Source organism: Salmo salar, chromosome ssa28 (assembly GCF_905237065.1).
Source record: "Salmo salar chromosome ssa28, Ssal_v3.1, whole genome shotgun sequence".
NCBI classification, from domain to species: Eukaryota; Metazoa; Chordata; class Actinopteri; order Salmoniformes; family Salmonidae; genus Salmo; species Salmo salar.
The window spans coordinates 7,543,724-7,563,315 of NC_059469.1; the positions used below are offsets into that span (position 1 = coordinate 7,543,724).

The 19,592-nt window shown below is 42.8% G+C and overlaps 1 protein-coding gene across 9 annotated transcripts in view; it reads right to left on the minus strand.

Moving 5' to 3' along the window:
• The window catches only part of pcdh15b (protocadherin-related 15b), a 214,516-nt gene that overhangs the window by 49,601 nt on the left and 145,323 nt on the right, over nt 1-19,592 (minus strand). For all 9 annotated transcript variants that reach the window (XM_014179329.2, XM_014179328.2, XM_014179323.2 and 6 more), the window contains 4 exons: nt 18,666-18,884; nt 11,388-11,504; nt 6,661-6,801; nt 6,411-6,523 (listed from right to left, as the gene is read on the minus strand). In XM_014179329.2, the coding sequence (XP_014034804.2) occupies nt 6,411-6,523; nt 6,661-6,801; nt 11,388-11,504; nt 18,666-18,884 (590 nt within the window). The remainder of the gene's footprint in view (nt 1-6,410; nt 6,524-6,660; nt 6,802-11,387; nt 11,505-18,665; nt 18,885-19,592) is intronic.

Sequence of the window (19,592 nt, forward strand, 5' to 3'; positions counted from 1 at the left end):
TAGCATTAGCACTTTAGTAGCTATGATAACTATTTGAGCAGTTCTCCGTTCAAGACTTAGACTAGGGATATATAATAATATTATTATGAGTCTTTAATGGGAAAAGGGGAAGAAAAGAGACGAGCATCAAGGAAACTCTTAAGTATCATATAAAGTTCTTAAATGTACTTTTAAGTGGTAAAACATTAAAAAAAATCATTTCTGGTTTCTAAACCTCCTCTGATGCTAGCTAGCCGTCTAGCCTAATACCAAGATTGGTAGCCAGCACATGAAACCCTGAGGCTGTTTCATCTAAAATACATTTGCATGATTCACCCATAGTGCAGCTTCACATTTTCCAATCATGCTCAGGAGAGTTTTTAAAAATAAGATAAGCCGATACATGTGATAAATAATTTAACAGCACAATGAATATTTAAAACGACAGGCCCTTGTTGTACGGCTGCCAACAAAAGAGGGAGCAGATAAGGGCTCATGCTTGATTGAGACATTGTGGGATAAAAGTGAAAAAAAAAGGCTCCATCGAGATGACTCATCAACGACAAGCATTTGATTTCCTTATTCTCTGCGGGCTATTTGGCAAAGCTGTTAACCCATCTATCCAAATAAAGACACAGGAAACACACACAATCAGGTGCGTACACGCTCAAACGCGCACACACATTAATGAGCCCGGTAATGATCCAATAATATCACCGATATGCAATGCACACAGGTGCCCCGAGAGAGTCATGACGACATCTCAATGACGCGTATCAAAAATCACACTGTTCATCGGGATGTCTGTTGTTGCTACGTTTACATGCTCGTTTCAGTGTCATTGCCTCTATGATACTCGGCTGCTAACACCATCTATGAATAAAACAACACATGATTTCAGTGCGATCAACACATAACGTTGCCTGTAGCACTTCAGGCTCTCTCTCTCTGTGATGCGGTAGCGAAGGTAACCTTGGATGTACTGTAAGTTGCTAGTCATATTTTTTGAACAATTGTTTCGGCACTTTTTACGACAGCACATTTATATCGTTGGCAATGTTTGAGAGCTTCTGTGAGTCATGTGTTTGTTAGAGGCACATGTTTTTATAGCTGGGTAGACTTCATAAAAGTCATAAAAGTCAAAAGAAAAATGTTTTGAGTACGGAGGACAGACGGGTGTAGAATTATTAAATACGTCAGACAATTTTGCAAACCACACACATGCACTGTACCAGATGGCAGTCACATTAAATATGGAGCAACTACCTCCAACTACCTCCAAGCCATAAGACTGTTAAATAGTTAGTCCCTGTAGCTATTGGTTAACTATTTAACTATCTGCATTGATCCTTTTTGCACTCTTCTGCACACTTTTGACTTTTCACCGCCACTGGTGCTACTGTTCATTATCTATCCCAGGGATGGGCAACTTTGATGGGGGTGGGGGCCACAAAAAAACCCAGAACTCATCATGAGGGGCAGCAGCGGCTGGTGGGTCTGCATGCCCACATTGATATCCCCCCAACCCCACCTTGCCAGCCAAACAATTTAGCAGCTCCCCTCGTGACAGCGAAGAGGGAAAATGTACGTTTTAAAGTAAATGTTCTGCAATTCTACACATTTTGCCATGGGGTGTAGAGAACATGTTGCAATTAACTAATTTCATGCAATTTTACTCAATTGTCCATTACTCAATTGGCCATATGATAACTGATGATCAATGGGCCCCATCCCGGTCGACCATGCTTACTACAAGTTTAGATAGCTGGCAGTGGAGATTGCAGCGGGACTAACTTACCAATCTAAAAATGTTTTGCTGACCTGGGCTAATTGAGTGACTACTGATGCACAACCACATTTCGAAATTGCATTTCGTTCAACATTAAGTTGAGACCCCGACTGAGTTAAAAATATATATTTTTGTTGTTGTTGTAGACCCCATCCCTGATCTATCCTGTTGCCTAATCACTTTATCCTTACCTATATGTACATATCTACCTCAATTACCTCGTACCCCCGCACATCGACTCGGCACTGGTACCCCGTGTATATAGCCAAGTTATCGTTACACATTGTATATTTATTCCTTGTGTAATATTTTTTATATTATTTCCCTGTTTCTCTCTGCATTGTTGGGAAGGGCCCGTAAGTAAAAATTTCACTGCTAGTCTACACCTGCTCTTCACGACGCATGTGACAAATAACATTTGATTTGACTAGTGGCTCTACTACCTACATATTCTTTGAAGTGTCATCTCATCTTACATTTTAGACATTTAGCAGACGCAAGTGCTTTGCTCAAGTGCACATTGAAAGATTTTTCACCTAATCAGTCCGGAGATTCGAACCAGCGACTTGTCGGTTACTGGCCCAATGCTCTCAACCGCTAGGCTACCTGCCGCCCTTATTTCGCTTTCAATGCACTGATGCAACTCACCTTAAAAACATCTTAATTCTGTACTCTCTACTTTTAATTACATTCATTAACAAGGCAGTCGTCCATAGCACCATGTCTATTTGACAGTGCACGGTGGTTAACTGAGCTGCTATCATTAGGACATGTTAATAAGCTATGTTATGCTAATGCTGTGTTTGTTTTTCTGCCCCCATGCTGGTAGTGGTGCGTGGTGACTGCCAACGGCTGCATGTTTATACTGCAGGTGCTGTCCTCCGAAGGAGGGAGGGAGTCCCACTACCCTAATCATGAGAGAGAGGGAGAGAGAGAGCGAGAAATAGAAATTGTGTGTGAGGGAGACGCGAGTGGAGAAATTAGGGCATGCCAGAGGGAGGGATGGTGGAGAGAGGGAGGGATGGTGGAGAGAGGGAGGGATGGTGGAGGGATGGTGGAGAGAGGGAGGGTGCGGAAGGAGGAGAAGAGGCTGGACTAGACAGCAGGACTCTGCCAGGCAGTTAATTGGACCTGACCGTTAGGAATGCATACACCCATGACAGATGACATTTAAACCACGCACCGCTCCACTACACACTGGAGTGTGACTTTGCACAACCCCCGTCTGTAGTATTAACACTCCAAATAACAGGCTGGCGACTGGTGGCCGCAAAACTACCCTGCTCTACAACTCTAAACACACACATTTAAGGGTGTTAACACTCTTAACCCGGTTAAACGCAGCATTGCAAGACAGAGTGTTAGCCAACTTCAGAGGGAGTTGTGCATGTCTAATGTGCGTGTGTGGTGGGCACATTTCATCTGACCGTGTTTATTATTCCCCCCCACAGAGAGAATAATCACACGGCTGTGATGAGCTCCGGGGGGTTGGGCCGGTCCAACCCATCCTTCCAGCCCTGCCTAGGACACAAGCACACACAGTCAGGGAGGCAACACTCTGTCTCTCCCCTGCTCCAACCCAATGAGGGCCATGGAAAAAAAAATAGAGCTTCCTCACTATCTTACTGTGACTCGCGGCGTGATTACCGTACCGTACCTAGCAGCTAGTTACACTCCCGGCCTTTTCTGGCGCCCCGTCTCAATAACCTGTATGTTAGGGACAGAGCACGGCGATTGCTTTTAACACGGCCACAGCTTAACAGGCAGACTGTGGCACAATTTTCGCAATCGTTAAGTCATCCTATTAGGATCTTTTAATCATCTACCTCAGCAGGTAATCTAATTATCATGATTCACAGGTACTGGCATGCAACTCCACAGCTGTTCTTGTTCTCATTCCTATTGGTTCACTGTTCTTATTCAAGAGGCTTATACACAAAGGTATCCCTGATGTAAAAGTAAGCAAATTACATGTTTTTTTTTTTTAATGCAATAGCCTTGTGTGTGTGTGTGTGTGTGTACTGCGTAATGACGAATAAACAATCAAATGCAGGGTTTTTCCGCTTTCAATTGGTTGCAGGGCAAAAGGGCGCTTACTTCAAAGCCATAGTGTAATAGCCCGTGTTTCCAAGCTCCCCTCATACAATCTTGTCTTGGATGATACGTTTCCCCTCATGTTTATTCATGTCGTAGTCTTACTCAGGAGAAGGAGATGAAAAAAAAAGCTAATTCACACATCTACGGAGGTAAGCAGAAAATGAGACAGTGATTGCAGTGATCGTCAAAATGACAAACTCAGAAGTGGCAAGGTGGTTACGGTGGTGGGTGATTTAGTGAAACTCACTGCGGCTTCATTAAGTGTTTCTATGAGATAACCGCTGTGGAAAACGCACAGGCGGCAGATTTGAGTGGCAAACTTCACAGTTTGTTCCACTCGAGGAGGGGGAATCTACTGGTGCCACTTTGCCAGACAGCGCTTCTGCCAGCCAACCTGACATCACCTCACACACGCTAAATCAAAATCTCCTATACAACACCAAGCTCTTCGTCAGCCCTATGCAAATTCACGATCATTGATATTCAGAATCAACCAACCTCGCACACTAATTAAAATCTCCACAGATTCCAAATGTTCTTGGCCTATTAAGTTCAAAGACTGGGCTACAGATGTCAGACAAAGGCTTCGATCATCCAATTAGGTTATCCAATAACCTTTCAACCCAGCTCAAGGATTTCAGACTCTTACATTGTAACACCATTAAACATTAGGCCACATCATATGCCAAGTTCTAAACTGAACAGTTGATAAAATGCTGAATATACAGTGCATAATATAAAAGCACATACGATAAAGAAAATTGGCTGCAACTCAAAGATTGGTTGAGATGGACATTATAACAGTTTGTGAATAGACAGTGAATTATTGATGTACATTGATTGGCATAGCACAAGGACTGCTGGCACTGAGTTAAAGGGCTTATTGGTTCCTGAGAGGCCCACAGACGGAAGAGGGAGGGAAGGGGGAGGGAGAGTAGGAGGGGTCGACAGAGGAAGGGAGTGGCATTATCCTGTGGACTGTAACTCAACTAGAGGAGTAGAGGGAGGGGTGGATGAGAGATGGAGGGATGGAGGGAAGCAGTATCCTCTGGACTGCTCAACTAGGAGAGCAGATGGAGAGAGGGAGGGATTTGAGGGAGAGATAGAGAATAGGGAAGCAGATTGTGGAGGCCCTGGCTGTGGAGGGGGACCAAACACCTGGCTAATGTCTCCACAGGCACTAATTAACAACTGATCCAGGCAATGCTGCCTGCTAGGTGGCCTGTTACCAACAGCCATTGTTATTCCCCCACCTGCCAAAGAGCCACTATCACCGGTGACCTTCCACCGCTGTGTAGGACATGTCATTAATTCAAACCCCCCATTCAAGGCTTTTCATTGCCCATGTTTCTGGCTCTGTAGTCTTAATGAATCAGTAGATAAGGCTGGCTTGTTATAGAGCTGGCTTACACACATATCCCCCCCACTAGATTACAACACAGCTTAACTCCTCTGCCAACAGAGAACTGGACCAAGTTAAGAGGCCTACATGGTGTGAGAGTGTGCATACAAAATAGATATAAATGCAGGAGACACATTTCAGTTGAATGCATTCAGTTGTACAACTGACTAGGTATCCCCCTTTCCCTTTTTAAAGCATGTTGAGAACTTTAAAAACGCACTTGATATTCGGTATTGAAAATGATTCGATGTGGTGGGGTGAAAAATCATTGTTGCACAAGAGGCATTTCGCATGCCCTCGCTAACTTTAAAAAAATTTCATTATGGAAATCAATAATAGCAATTTAGTAAGCCAGAGCTGATCCATCGAGAGTCAATGCCAGGGGAGCTGAATTAATTAGGCCTTTATGTCACATATGTACAATACTTAATTCAATAAAAGAGCTATAATTTATGCAGAGCAAGTGCACTCTACCCTTTGAGAAAACAACACTGTGCAGTGGTGAAGTATTGCTGTACTTACTACACACTCTAGCTATGAGCTATGATACATATTCATATAAACACTAGCAATAAAAGCTTCACTGACAGTTTCCATATCGCCTCTAACCCTTTCTGAAAATATATCCGCAGTTTAGTGTTCTCTTAAATACCTTGACATCTCCACAAAGGTGAATTAAATGTTGAGTATTTAACACATTTACATTGTAAATTAAAAAGCTGGAGATCTATGCCCTCTCTGACAGGGGAAGAGGAAATCCCGTGCCCGGACTATATGACCTCATAAAAGCGCAGCGCACTGTCATAAGCAACACTGTGTGACGTGTCAACCTGTGTCTGCGGCTCCACCTTGATCGAGCCCTGATATTTGACCACTGGGAATATTGATGTTTCATGACTTAGAAAGACAACAGGAAACACCTCAGGCAACAGCTCTCATACAAATCCGTATTGAAGGAGAAGATCCAAGCTCTAAAAATGTAGATTAGAGACCGTGCAAACCATATACAGTATAATTTGAAGTTCTAGCCTGGTCCCAGATCTTTTTGTGCGGTCTTGCTAACTGGTCTGGTTTACCATACCAATTTCACACAAACAGATCTGGGACCAGGCTAACAGTGTACATGCTCAGGGAGAAGTGTACCTGTATTCCTCCTGGGTGAAGACTGGTATAACGGAGGGCTGCAGGACAGTGATAACCACCAGGGTCTTGTTGACTTTCACTGGCTCCCCGTCGTCATAGGCAACAATGATTAGCTGCAGAGAGGAAATAAAATAAGAATCGAACAAGAAAAAAGTGGAACATAGGTTGTCACTCAATTTCTCCACTCAATGACGGTCTTAGAAAAAAGGTTATTTTACAGTACTGTTTATAACAAAAGGTATGTACTCACACTAAACACTAGATTTGGCTCTTCATTGAGGTTGACACGTGTGATGACGCTGCCCGTGACTTCGTTCACGTCAAAGATGCTGCCGCTGTAAGGGTCCTCATCGAGGTCCAGTCGGTAACGTACACGGCTGGCAGGGGTACCCTGGGAAATACACACACACACACACCTTCTGTTTATTTATCGATAATGGCAGGACAATCTCAACAAAATGCATCAGGACATTTCTACACACAGGATCAAGGGTCGGGGATCAACATTCCCTGGCTCTGTGACTCATGCATTTGAAAACATCCGGTTTCCTTGCCACTGAGGCATACTCTACAACGTCTAGGTTTGTTTTTCATTACTCTCCAAAGGCTCCGGGTGGAACAGAATGGTGTTTCGCTCATTCTGAGACTTCTTTGTGAACTCATGTGTTGCCTTAGCAGGCAGGGAGGCAGACAGAGAGGCAGGAGGTGGCGACTCGGCTGGGTGTCTGGATCATTTGAGGTGGTGAAGTGAGGGGGAAGGAGAGACTCTACGGGGGCAGCGACGTCTCATACAAATCCATCTTCCAACAGCATAAATGCCATAGCAAATGGACCCTGATTCACAGGGGCTTAGCGTGAAATCTGCCCAATAAAGGATTCACTGATTTATTATGAAAGCATTGAGAGAAAGTACATCAATATCGACAAGGAGCGAGCGTCTGAAAACACTGCTTAACCTTCCTGGGGTTTGTGTCCCAAATGGGACCCTATTCCCTACATAGTGCACTACTTTTGACCAGGGCCTGTATCCGCAAAGTGTCTCAGAGTAGGCGTTCGGATCAGGTCCCAACCTGTCCATGTCCTGTGATCTTATTCCTTATGATCTACAAGGCAAAACTGATCCTTGATCAGCACTCCTACTCTGACAGATTTTTTTGGCTTTGGTCAAAAGTAGTGCACAATATAGGGAATAGGGATGCACCCTGCCTGGAATCATAGACAGGGAAATCTAGTCAGAGACGTGTTCCACTGTGACTCAAACATAATCCTAAATCATACTTTATGGTATCGCATTTCTGCAAACTTATCTCGTTCAACTCTAATATTTTCTCTGCACTAATACTTTAAGTCGCCTTTTTAACACCGCCGAGACAACTTAATTGCACGCTGCCATGACTGTCACACCTTTTAACAGAGTTCTGAATCTTAAACACGCAGGTTAAATCTCTCTCTCTTGCTCATACAGGGCCAAATTTGGCTGTAGTTTAGGAATGGAGAAACATGGCTAATGATGGCTCATGAATAAACAGAAGTTCATAAGCATCATGGGATGCCAATGTGAAGAGACAGCTGACAGATGTTAGGAGAATAGGCGAGCAAAGAAGCGAGGTTAGAGAGAGAGCAACAACATTGTTGGACGCCATAACAACAAGCAGGTCAGAGCTGAGATGATAACGCTAGCTGACGAATTAAGGATCTGCCATTTTGTTTGGCAAATATCAAATGCACTTTCATATTCTATGAATTCGGTAGATCACATGGCTTACTTAGAACACGCTTTTTAAGTAGCAGTTTCATGATGCAAAATATGTAGTTAAACAAAACAGCGGAACCGGCATTTGTGTAAATGCTTGTTCACTTTCTGTAATTACAATGAGTAAAAACTATGATACATTTGTTAAATCACACAGATCTCCCTTGTTAAGCACAGTTTTTTTTCCCTTTTAACTCCTAGGGGATTTTAAAGCAAACATTTCCTTGATTAAACATACATTCTAAATTGAAGTCACATTGTCCTGATAAACAAAACAACTCAAGTTGTGCTCGAGTTGAGTTCTGTCTCAATAGCTGCTCCTTTTCAATAAACCAACCTAGCAGCGAGTCAGCAAAATCGACTATAAAGTACGGCCCGAGAACCCTTTCTCATATGACAGGAGAGAATCATGATCACAGTAAACAAATAATTCCAGTGTCAGTGTTTGACGGAGGACTATAACAAATTTTGCCGAGCTTCTTGAGATGCTGAGAACAGCCCAGAGCCCCGTTTGCGCGCCGTAGCTTAGCTGGCAGCGAAGACAAACAAAGTTTCCCATCGAAGTTTCAGGCCTGTAACTAATAGTAAATTAATCTTCCCAGTCAATAGCCAGTCGTGAGTAGACTTGTAGTGCCGTCCCTTATGTACTGTAAATAGAGACCGAAACCGATTACTCTTCAGCCTCCACAACTTTCACGGTGAGAGTAACCCAAGCTGGAGTGCCTTGCAGGGGGGAGAAGATGGCAGGGGGGTTGGGAGTTACGGAGGGGGAGAGGGGAGGGGGAGAGGGGGAAAGTAGACAGCTCTGACAGGAGTCTCTGACTGCTCCACCATCTGCTGCAGAGGGGGTGAAGGACACAGGTCATATTGTAAAAATATGCACACAGACACACACACACACACACTATGACAGGAGTCTCTGACTGCTCCACCATCTGCTGCAGAGGGGGTGAAGGACACAGGTCATATTGTACAAATGCGCACACAGACACACCCATATAGTTATGTGACTTCGCACAATTAGACGCACATGCATGCAGACAGTACACGGGCACGGCGCACACGCACACAATCTCAGACGGATCATATCATTTAGTGACTAAGCAACTACTCTGCTTATCAGATTGATTAAAAGGGGAGGAAAGTTTCTCTCTAGGGTGGGCTGTTTAATAATACCGGTATAATGAAGGCTGATTGTGTAGCTTGCTTATAGGATTGCGTTAATTGCGTATCACATTTAAAACTTTAGACAAGATGGGATATGAGAGGCGTAATTGAACTCTTGATACCAGAAGCCCAACACTGATCACCCCCCCCCCACAAAATAAAACATCCCTCCCTGCATGAATACTGAACATTGGGAAGAAGACATTGAACAGCTTGTGGAGTGCACTGAATTCACCTGTGAGATGTCAGATAAAAGAAGAGAACAGAGCCAAAGAGGATTGATCTGAGTCTCATCCAGCTGTGACTTGTGTTTTAAAATGTAATATCTCTTTGAAGGCCAACTCGGACATCGGATAGATTTCACTACAGAAGCTGATGTTAAAAGCAGACCATTGTCTCCGAGATGCTAAAGACAGTGAAGGGTACGGTGACCACAGTGACATAACATCTGCAGTGTGGACCCCCACCCTCCACAGCTTATCTGTCTGCAAACGTGGATGTAGAGAGAGAGAGAGAGAGAAAGATAGGGAGAGAGAGAAAGAGTAAGAGAGGATGGAGAGAGATGGGGGAGGGAGGAAGGACTGACAGAGAGAGAAACAGAAAGAGGGAGAGAAAACAAGAGGGGAGGAAGGTTCTCTGCTCAGTCTCCTCACCTGAATTTATGATCAGGAGTGAGCTGTGTGTGTGTGACTCGGGGGGGGGGGGCTAGCCTGCTTTGGCTTTGAGGTTCCAGCTAGGCAAGGTGCCAGGCAAGGTGCCAGGAAGGCTCTGTGGCGTCTCCCTCTCCCACCTTGTCTCTATCAGTGATTCATCTCACAGCTCAGCTTGAGAACTTGCCTCTCCTGTCATCTCAGAACTGCTTTACATACATCTGAGGGAGAGGAGTGATTCGATGTGGGGCGCTGGTAGCCCCAGTCCAGCCAGCCAAGCCAGAGCCTCCCACTCATGCAGAGAGATATCACAAGGGCTCACCTCGGCCTGCCAAGCCCGCCAGGCGGGAAGGGGTCTCCAGAGGGGCGAGGCTGGACTTCCGCTGGCGCTCTCTACTCTTCCCTTCCTCTCCTCCTTTCTCTTTGCCTTCCCTCTCCTTTTTTCTCTCTTCTCCTCTCCTTTCATCCTCTCCTCTACCGACTGCTGGGACCATTCAGAATGCCTTCTTGTTAAAAGGTAAATGTCCACATAGTCCTACAGTACCACTATGCCCTACATGTGTGGGAAAAAAATGATAGCATATAATCTACGTTGTTGTTCCACTGCATGTAAATTGATGAATAACATTCGTTCGTGAATAACATTTGCTCCGTGTGTTATTTGCCCTGAGAGACCTTAAGGCATCTACCTCTTTGCGCCAATGTGATGGGTGAGTTTGTGAAATCAAGCGTTTACTATAAGGGGGAAATGTAATATCATTGTATATTCAGGAACTTGTTGCCGAAGCATGGCTGATTCGCCACGCCTTGGGACGTCGGCTTGGCAACACTGACATGATTTCCTCAGGCCACAGGGCAATGAAATCACACAACACAGTGAGCATGTAGAATATGCTTCTTCTATATGATATGCAGTGAGCATATTGCTTTCTGCCTGCAGGTCCACCCGAGGCTATAAGATATCAGAACATGTAGTGATATCAATCTCTCTCATAAATAACCATCCTTAACTTATGTATGAACGAACAAATCCAGTAGCACAGAACATGATAAATAAATGAAAGCGCAAAATAATGAGATTTACCCTACCAACGTAATAATAGCGAAACGCACTACAACAACTCCGACCGATGTATCTAAATTATATCATTAAGCATTCCATCGACGGGACGCCTCTGTGGAATACATAGAAACAAGACAAACAAACACAATGACAATGTACGAGCGCAGTAGCGCAGACACACACTATGTTTTCTGTTCTCCGCTAAATCGCCGGCTCGGGACAGAGCTGAGCCGATCATGCTTTCACACCCGCGTAGCCACGGGAGCAGCAACCTGGCAGGCATGTTGTAGAAGTGACAGTCGGGCCCAGAGCAGAGCAGGGCTGTCACGTTGTTGTCTACTCACAGGGGGGTCTAGGTCCTCTGCCTGTACCGTGGTGACCACAGTCCCCTTGACTGCGTTGGGAGCCACCATGCCCCTGTACAACACCTGGCTGAACACTGGAGAGTAGTCATTCATATCCTGGAGAAGGAAGAGAGAAACACACTCATGTAATTAGTGAGTTTCTGAATCAACAGTATTTTTACTGTAAAAGCCTACTACTACTACTACTACCACGACCACCACCACCACCACCACCACCACCACCATAATAAAGATACCCCTCACGGTAAATGCTTCCAGTTGTCAGAATGACATTAACATGATCTAGTCTCTGTGACCTTGATTGAATTCAACCTTATTGTGAATTAGTGAAGTAGCTAGCGCGGACATGGCAAGCCATTTTCCTCGGCTACTCCTTTGATTTCCTCTGAAGGACTGGCTGCATTTACAACTGTCAGCCTGGTCTAGAGAGGCTCACATTAACACTTAGGCAAAGCACTAAATCAAAATGGCAGATACTCAATAGGAGATCATGAGGCTTCATTAAGACTGACATGTGCGGCAGAGGGACTGTTTTAACTTCAGGCCTGAGAGAGATCATTAGACCCTGTGTGTGAACCACGGAGACGAAAGCTCTATATGAAGCTTAGCAAACCCCCTAGTACTGGTAGAGGACATCAGTACTCTATTTCGCCAAAGAAGCGTTCTTTTCCAAAGACTGTCTGAAGACTGAAGAGGTCCAATAATGAGTGCAGCTGGATCAGAATACAAAACATGTGTTAGCCTACAATCTGTCCAGTTGCTGCTCAGCTATTCGCCTTTAAGAAGGAGCTGCATTGCAATGCATTCAAAATAGCATGCCGCCTCACAAAGTCCAAGGAGAGGCCAGGCTATTTCAGGAGTCCAAATTACACCTTCTTCCGGCTACCTCCTGCTCTGAGAATTTACACCAAAAAGTCCTTGATACAGTGCCTTGGCTTGTTAATAAAACTTAGTGGTTGTCTGTCTGTCTGTCTAGACAGCAGCTTTCATCACTGTCCCCTTCTATAATCACACTTCTTCTGGATGCTGATTTTTGCTCTGGCTGTCTGGCACAGATTACATAACACCGAGCAACAACAAAAAATTGCTACGATTCCCATTAAGTTCTAGATACGGATTTATCTAACATTAGGATGATAACGTCCCAAAAATATTCAAAGAATTCAAAGAATGTTTTGATAACAAAATATATATTTTTCAAAAAGGTTTTAAATGAAATATCCTTGGAATGTTCACGTTTTAATGTCAGGTGCACAGGTAGAGTGAAATGCTTTTCTTGCAAGCTCCAAAACATACAATGCAATAGTCGATATCAATGTTGCACTAAAAATACCATAAGGTAGAACAAAAAAATAAGAAATAGTGCTCAACATTCACTAAAATGTCGTGCACAACAGCTGTAACAACCACCACCAAACATTCCCCCAAAATTCTCATTAGGTTTCCAGGTATTGTAATAACACAGTGTACGAGCAATGTTTTTTTTTCTCTCATAACAGAAAAACTGTCCAGTCATGCTGATGATTATACAATATTTGTTTAAAACATTTGCCTGATGTTGCAAGAACGTTCCCAGAGCACATTGTCTGTTCTTTTAAAGGTTCCCAGAATGTTTCATTAGGTAGTGGGAACAGTCTGGTGGGAACATTGTGGGGACATCACAAAAGATACAGTGCCTTGAGAAAGTATTCACATCCCTTGACTTTTTTTCAAAACAAATTGTGTTACAGCCTGAAATTAAAATGGATTAAATTGAGATTTGTTTTTGTCACGTGCCTCCACACAATACTTCATAAAGTCAAAGTGGAATTATGTTTTTCTACATTTTTACAAATTAATTAAAAATCTAAAGCTAAAATGTATTGAGTCAATAAGTATTCAACCCCTTTGTTATGGCAAGCATAAACAAGTTCAGGAGACTACCTCATCGCTGTACACCACACATACAATTATAGGTAAGGTCCTTCAGCCGAGCAGTCCATTTAAAACACAGATTCAATCACAAAGACCAGGGAGGTTTTCCAATGCCTCGCAAAGAAGGGCACTTATTGGTAGATGAGTAAAAATTAAAAAAGCAGATATTGAATAAGTAAAACTGAAAAAAATGTGGCAAAGTAATTAACTTTATGTCCTGAATGCAAAGTGCTTTGTTTGGGGCAAATCCAATACAACACATTACTGAGTACCACTCTCCATATCTTCAAGCATAGTGGTGGCTGCATTATGTTATGGGCATGCTTATCATCATTAAGGACTGGGGAGTTTCTCATGGGAGAAAAAAATGAATGGAGCCAAGCACAGGCAAAATTCTAGAGGAAAATCTGGTCCAGTCTGCTTTACACCAGACACTGGGAGATAAACTCCCCTTTCAGCATGATAATAACCTAAAACACAAGGCCAAATCTACAGTGGAGTTGCTTACCAAGAAGACAATGAATATTCCTGAATAGCCGAATTACAGTTTTGACTCAATGAACAACAACAAATTTTACAGAGCTTAAATAATTTTGAAAATAATAAATGGGCAAATGTTACACAATCCAGGTGTGGAAAGCTCTTAAAGATAATATACCCAGAAAGACTCACAGCTGTAATTGCTGCCGAAGGTGATTGTAGCATGTATTAACTCAGGGGGTTAAATACTTATCTAATAAAGATATATTAGTGTTTTATTTGTCATAGTTTTGTTTTTACAAATGTTCAAATCTTTCTACCGCTTTGACATCTTGTAGATCGTTTATTAAATCCATTTTAATCCCACTTTGTAACACATCAAAATGTGGACAAAGTCAAGGGGTGTGAATACTTTCTGAAGGCTCTGTATGTTCCCAAAACACAAAAACTGTCCAGTTGTGCAGATGATTCTACAATGTTTCTTTTAGGTTGCAAAAAAACATTCACTAGATGTTACAAGAACGTTCCCAGAAGACATTTCGTCTGTTCTCTAAAGGTTCCCATAATATTTCTTGGAACATTCTTATGAATGCTTTTGACACTTTTTTAAATCTTTTTAATCTTTATTTTAACAGGGAAAACAGACTAAGATCTGGATCTCTTTTACGGCTGTGCCCTGTGTAAACATGTTGACATGTACAGTTTTAGGCATACAGACAAGAACATTTCAAACATACAAAACAAAGACACAATTCAACAGAAACAATCACAGACAACATCATATTGATCCTCCATAGCATTTTTGAAATGGGCAAGGGACACCAGAGTGTCTAACTTAAGTTGGATCTGCAGTTTGTTCCATAAATAAGGTGCAAAGGAACTGAAGGCAGTCCTACCCAACTCTGTGGAGACCGCAGGAGTCTCTAATGTAATCCACATCTGTGATCTGGTTTTAAAATTAATATATCTAGTGGAAATTAATGATGATATATATGGAGGTAGTTTTAAAAGAAGAGCTTTATAAATAAACAAGAGAGCATGTTGCTCTCGCCTCACAGATAGAGAGGCCCAACCCACATGTTGATATAGGATACAGTGATGAGTTTTGTAACTATCACCCGTGATAAACCTGAGTGCACAATGGTAAATAGCATCCAGTGGTTTTAATGTGTTTGCCGATGCATGCATATAGATAATATCACCATAATCTAAAACGGACATAAAAGTAGCCTGTTTTCTATTTACAGAGGCCAGACAAGCCCTGTTTCTGTAAAGGAACCCTATCTTGAATTTGAGCTTTTTTCCCAATTCAGTAACATGTTTTTTAAAAGAAAGCCTATCATCTAACCATACCCCTAAACTCTCAGTTAGAAACACTTTTGTAATCACTAGCTTGGATGGTACTCAAATCAAACAGGTCTCTGAAAAGAGATGCAGAGATGCAGAGACCTGTTTGATTTGAGTACCATCCAAGCTAGTGATTACAAAAGTGTTTCTAACTGAGAGTTTAGACCTAGAAAAAAACATGACATTTGTTTTCTTAGCGTTTAAAACAAGTTTAAGCTGTAAAAGAGACCCCTGTAGTATCCTAAAATCAGACTCCAACTGCATTAAAGCTTGGTCCGCTGTTGGAGCAATAGAGTACATCACTGTGTCGTCTGCATATAAATGGAATTTACAATATCTGACATCATCACCAATGTTGTTTATATAAAGTGAGAACAATAGTGGGCCAATTATTGAACCCTGAGGGACCCCTTTAAGTAACCGTAAGGGGTCAGACTTGACCCCGTCGACCATGACGGCCTGAGTTCTATCTTTAAGATAGTCATAAAACCATCGGCAGGAATCAGTGCCCACTCCTATAGATGACAGCTTACTCAAAAGGATAGCATGGTCTACAGTGTCAAAAGCTTTTGACAAATCTACAAACAACGCAGCACAGTGCTTTCTATCATCTAAGGCATTTGCAATATCATTTACAACAAGCATAGTGGCCGATGTGGTACTGCGTTTAGATCTAAAACCATATTGATTGGTGCTAAGAATACTGTTAGCAGAAAGAAAAGATTGTAACTGTTTGTTGACTATAGATTCTAGGATCTTTGCCAGACAAGGGAGCCTAGAGATGGGTCGATAGTTATCCAAATCACTACCGTCACCTCCCTTATGTAATGGCATAACAAAAGCTGCTTTCCACACCTTAGGGATATTTCCTGTGCTTAATGTTAGATTAAAAATGTGTGTCACTGAACCAGCAATGATAGGTGCAGCACACTTACGTACGGGTCTAAATTGTCAGCGCCTAAGGATTTCTTAGTATCAATGGCACACAGGGCAGCTAGAACCTCTGGTTCGGTTATTTTCTGGAAACTAAAAACAGGGTTACAATTTTTCAGAGTAACGGTTGAAAAGCAAGACGAAAAATCAACTAACTGGCCAGTACCACAATGGCCACTTTTCCTTTCAAATAAAAAACCAGCAGAGATGAAATGCTTATTAAAAGCATCACAAATATCCTTTTTTTTCACTTAGAATACAGGAGTCTGAGGTAATTTGCTTAGGAAGAAAAACAGCAGAATTACCCCGTTTCAGTGAATTAACGGTTTTCCAGAATTTTGCAGGATCTCCTGCAGAATCTGTCATAGCATTAAGGAAGAAACACTGCAGAATCATCGGCACAACTGGACAATTTTTGTGTTTTGGGTATGTCTGTAAGCTAACATATGGAATTGTTTTAAGAAGGTCATTTAGCTATTTGATTTTGAAGACCCTTTGAAGGATAAAAAAAAAAGTAGATATAAAAAATATTTAATGAAACATTGAATTCGGCCTTACCGCTATTAGCCCATACAAACGCACTGAATAACAGATTCACTACATCGGACAACAGATAGTCCCTCAAATAAAATCAAAAGGATGTTTTTTCTGAAGTGTCTGTACAATATCTGAGAGATTTAAGAAAGATCAGGAAACTATATATACAGTTGAAGTCAGAAGTTTACATACACCTTAGCCAAATACATTTAAACTCAGTTTTTCACAATTCCTGACATTTAATCCTAGTAAAATTTCCCTGTCTTAGGTCAGTTAGGATCACCACTTTATTTTTAAGAACGTGAAATGTCAGAATAATAGTAGAGAGAAAGATATATTTCAGCTTTTATTTCTTTCATCACATTTCCAGTGGGTCAGAAGTTTACATACACAATTAATATTTGGTAGCATTGCCTTTAAATTTAACTTGGGTCAAACGTTTCGGGTAGCCTAACACAAGCTTCCCACAATATGTTGTGTGAATTTTGGCCCATTCCTCCTGACAGAGCTGGTGTAACTGAGTCAGGTTTCTAGGCCTCCTTGCTCGCACACGCTTAAATAAGTTCAGAAGTAAAGAATGTGCTTAACAAGTCACATAATAAGTCACATGGTCTGACAAACACCACTCTAGCTCTGCCACCATTCACCGCAGAAGTGCAACATCTGCGGATGCGGTGGATTGAGACACATCCAATGCAAAAAACAGATCTCTATACCTTAAACGGATGGGTTTTGATGGGGATTTTTTTATTATGCTAATTGGGGCCACAGAAATCTACTCTAGAGGGTTAAAGTCATCATTGGCCTCATGGTGAAATCCCTGAGTGGTTTCCTTCCTCTCCGGCAACTGAGTTAGGAAGTTACGCCTGTATCTTTGTAGTGACTGGCTGTATTGATACACCATCCAAAGTGTAATTAATAACTTCACCATACTGAAAGTCAGCTTCTTCTTTTTTTTCCTATCTACCAATAGGTGCCCTTTTTGCAAGGCATTGGAAAACCTCCCTGGTCTTTGTGGTTGAAATTCACTGGGACCTTACAGATAATTGTATGCGTTGGGTACAGAGATGAGATAGTCATTCAAAAATATGTTAAACACTATTATTGCATACAGAGTTAGTCCATGCAACTTATTATGTGACTTGTTAAGCACATTCTTTACTTCTGAACTTATTTAGGCTTGCCATAACAAAGGGATTGAATAAGTGCTGTGTAGAACTATTTCACAAGCCTGATCTCTTACAGTACCTACTCTTCTACTGGTCTAGGAGCGCAGAGGCCAACGGCAGGCTAATCTCCATACAGCTCGTGTCTGGTGCTTAATCATAATACATCAGATGGCCACAATACTGACAAAATAGAGCCCTCACAAACCTAATGAAATATCCCAGCACTGTACTACAATATCAATCTCTTTTTATCAGGCCAGGAGAAATGAGAGGTAGCTAAGGATCATCCATCTCTCTTTTACTCCGTGGTGGTGAGGATGGCTAGTGGTTTTAGACGAGAGAGAGAGACAGACAGACAGACAGACAGACAGACAGACAGACAGAGCGAGCGAGACAGACACACAGACACACAGACAGACAGACAGACAGACAGACAGACAGACAGACAGACAGACAGACAGACAGACAGACAGACAGACAGACAGACAGACAGACAGACAGAGCGAGCGAGACAGACACAGACAGAGAGCCAGACAGACAGACAGAGAGAGAGAGAGCGAGACAGACAGACACAGACAGAGACAGACAGACAGAGAGAGAGAGCGAGACAGACGCAGACAGAGACAGACAGACAGACAGAGAGAGTGAGACAGAGAGACAGACACAGACAGAGACAGACAGACAGAGAGAGTGAGACAGAGAGACAGAGAGAGAGCCATGTATTCATGAAAAATGAGATTCACAGGTCTTCTGCTACGCTTCTGCATTTTTCCTTTTGAATGATGGAGTTGGCTTGTGAGTGATAAACAGCCCAGTGGCCTAACTGATGGGTCTCTGCTATGGAGGTGGCAGGGGGAAGGTACAGTCGTTTCCTTACCTTTATCTTTACGGTGACAGTGGCCAGGCCTGGGGGCATGCTCCCTCCACTGTCCAGGGCTTCCACCACGAAGGTGTGGTCCGTGGCTGCCAGGGTCTCAAAGTCCAGCGTCTGCAGCACAGAGAGCTCTCCAGTCACTGGGTTGACAGCAAACAGTTGCCTGGCTTCCGGGGTCCGGATACGGAAGGTGATGTTGGAGTCCAGGTCAGAGTCTTTGGCCTAGAGGAGATGAAGAGAAGGAGGAGGAGGAAGGAGTACTGCAGGTAAGAAACAGTTCAGTGTCCTGTATTAGTGCATCTCTGGTCTATGGGACTTGATATAAAGTCACTTTTACTGTAGTTATAAATAGGTATATGTAAGAAACAGTTTCCTATTAGCTAAGAACACAACAGCCAGAAAATTATACAACGTTACAGCATGAATCTTAAGTCTCTTATTCAATAGGCAACAATAAAAACAAAAGAATCGAGCAATTCTAGTTTCTGGCACTCGTCGGTCAAATCACAGTGACAAGCAGTAATAACTACTCAAATCCATTGTTAGGAGAGAGACCTCTCTCCTGACAATGGATTCACCCCCCTGCGTCTGTGTGGGTTGTGCATGTCTTTTTTTTCAAGTGGAGGTGTGTGTGTTCACGTGGAGTGTGTAGGGGGAAGAATAGCTGTGGGCCTATACACAGATAACCCCCTCTGACCATGCTAGCTCAGCCATTAGTGGCTCCACTAATCTGCCTAAAATATCAGCCTATCAGCATGCTCGGTGTGGAACGGGGAGCGACGGGAGGCCACGGTGATGAGAGGTTTGACACTGCAAGGGGGATCAGTGCACTAGGACCAGGCAGACACTGTCTGGCCGTAAACTGTCAATCAACCAACACAACCTGAAAATGTCCATGATTAGCCTCACACAGGGAGATGTGACTGGTCT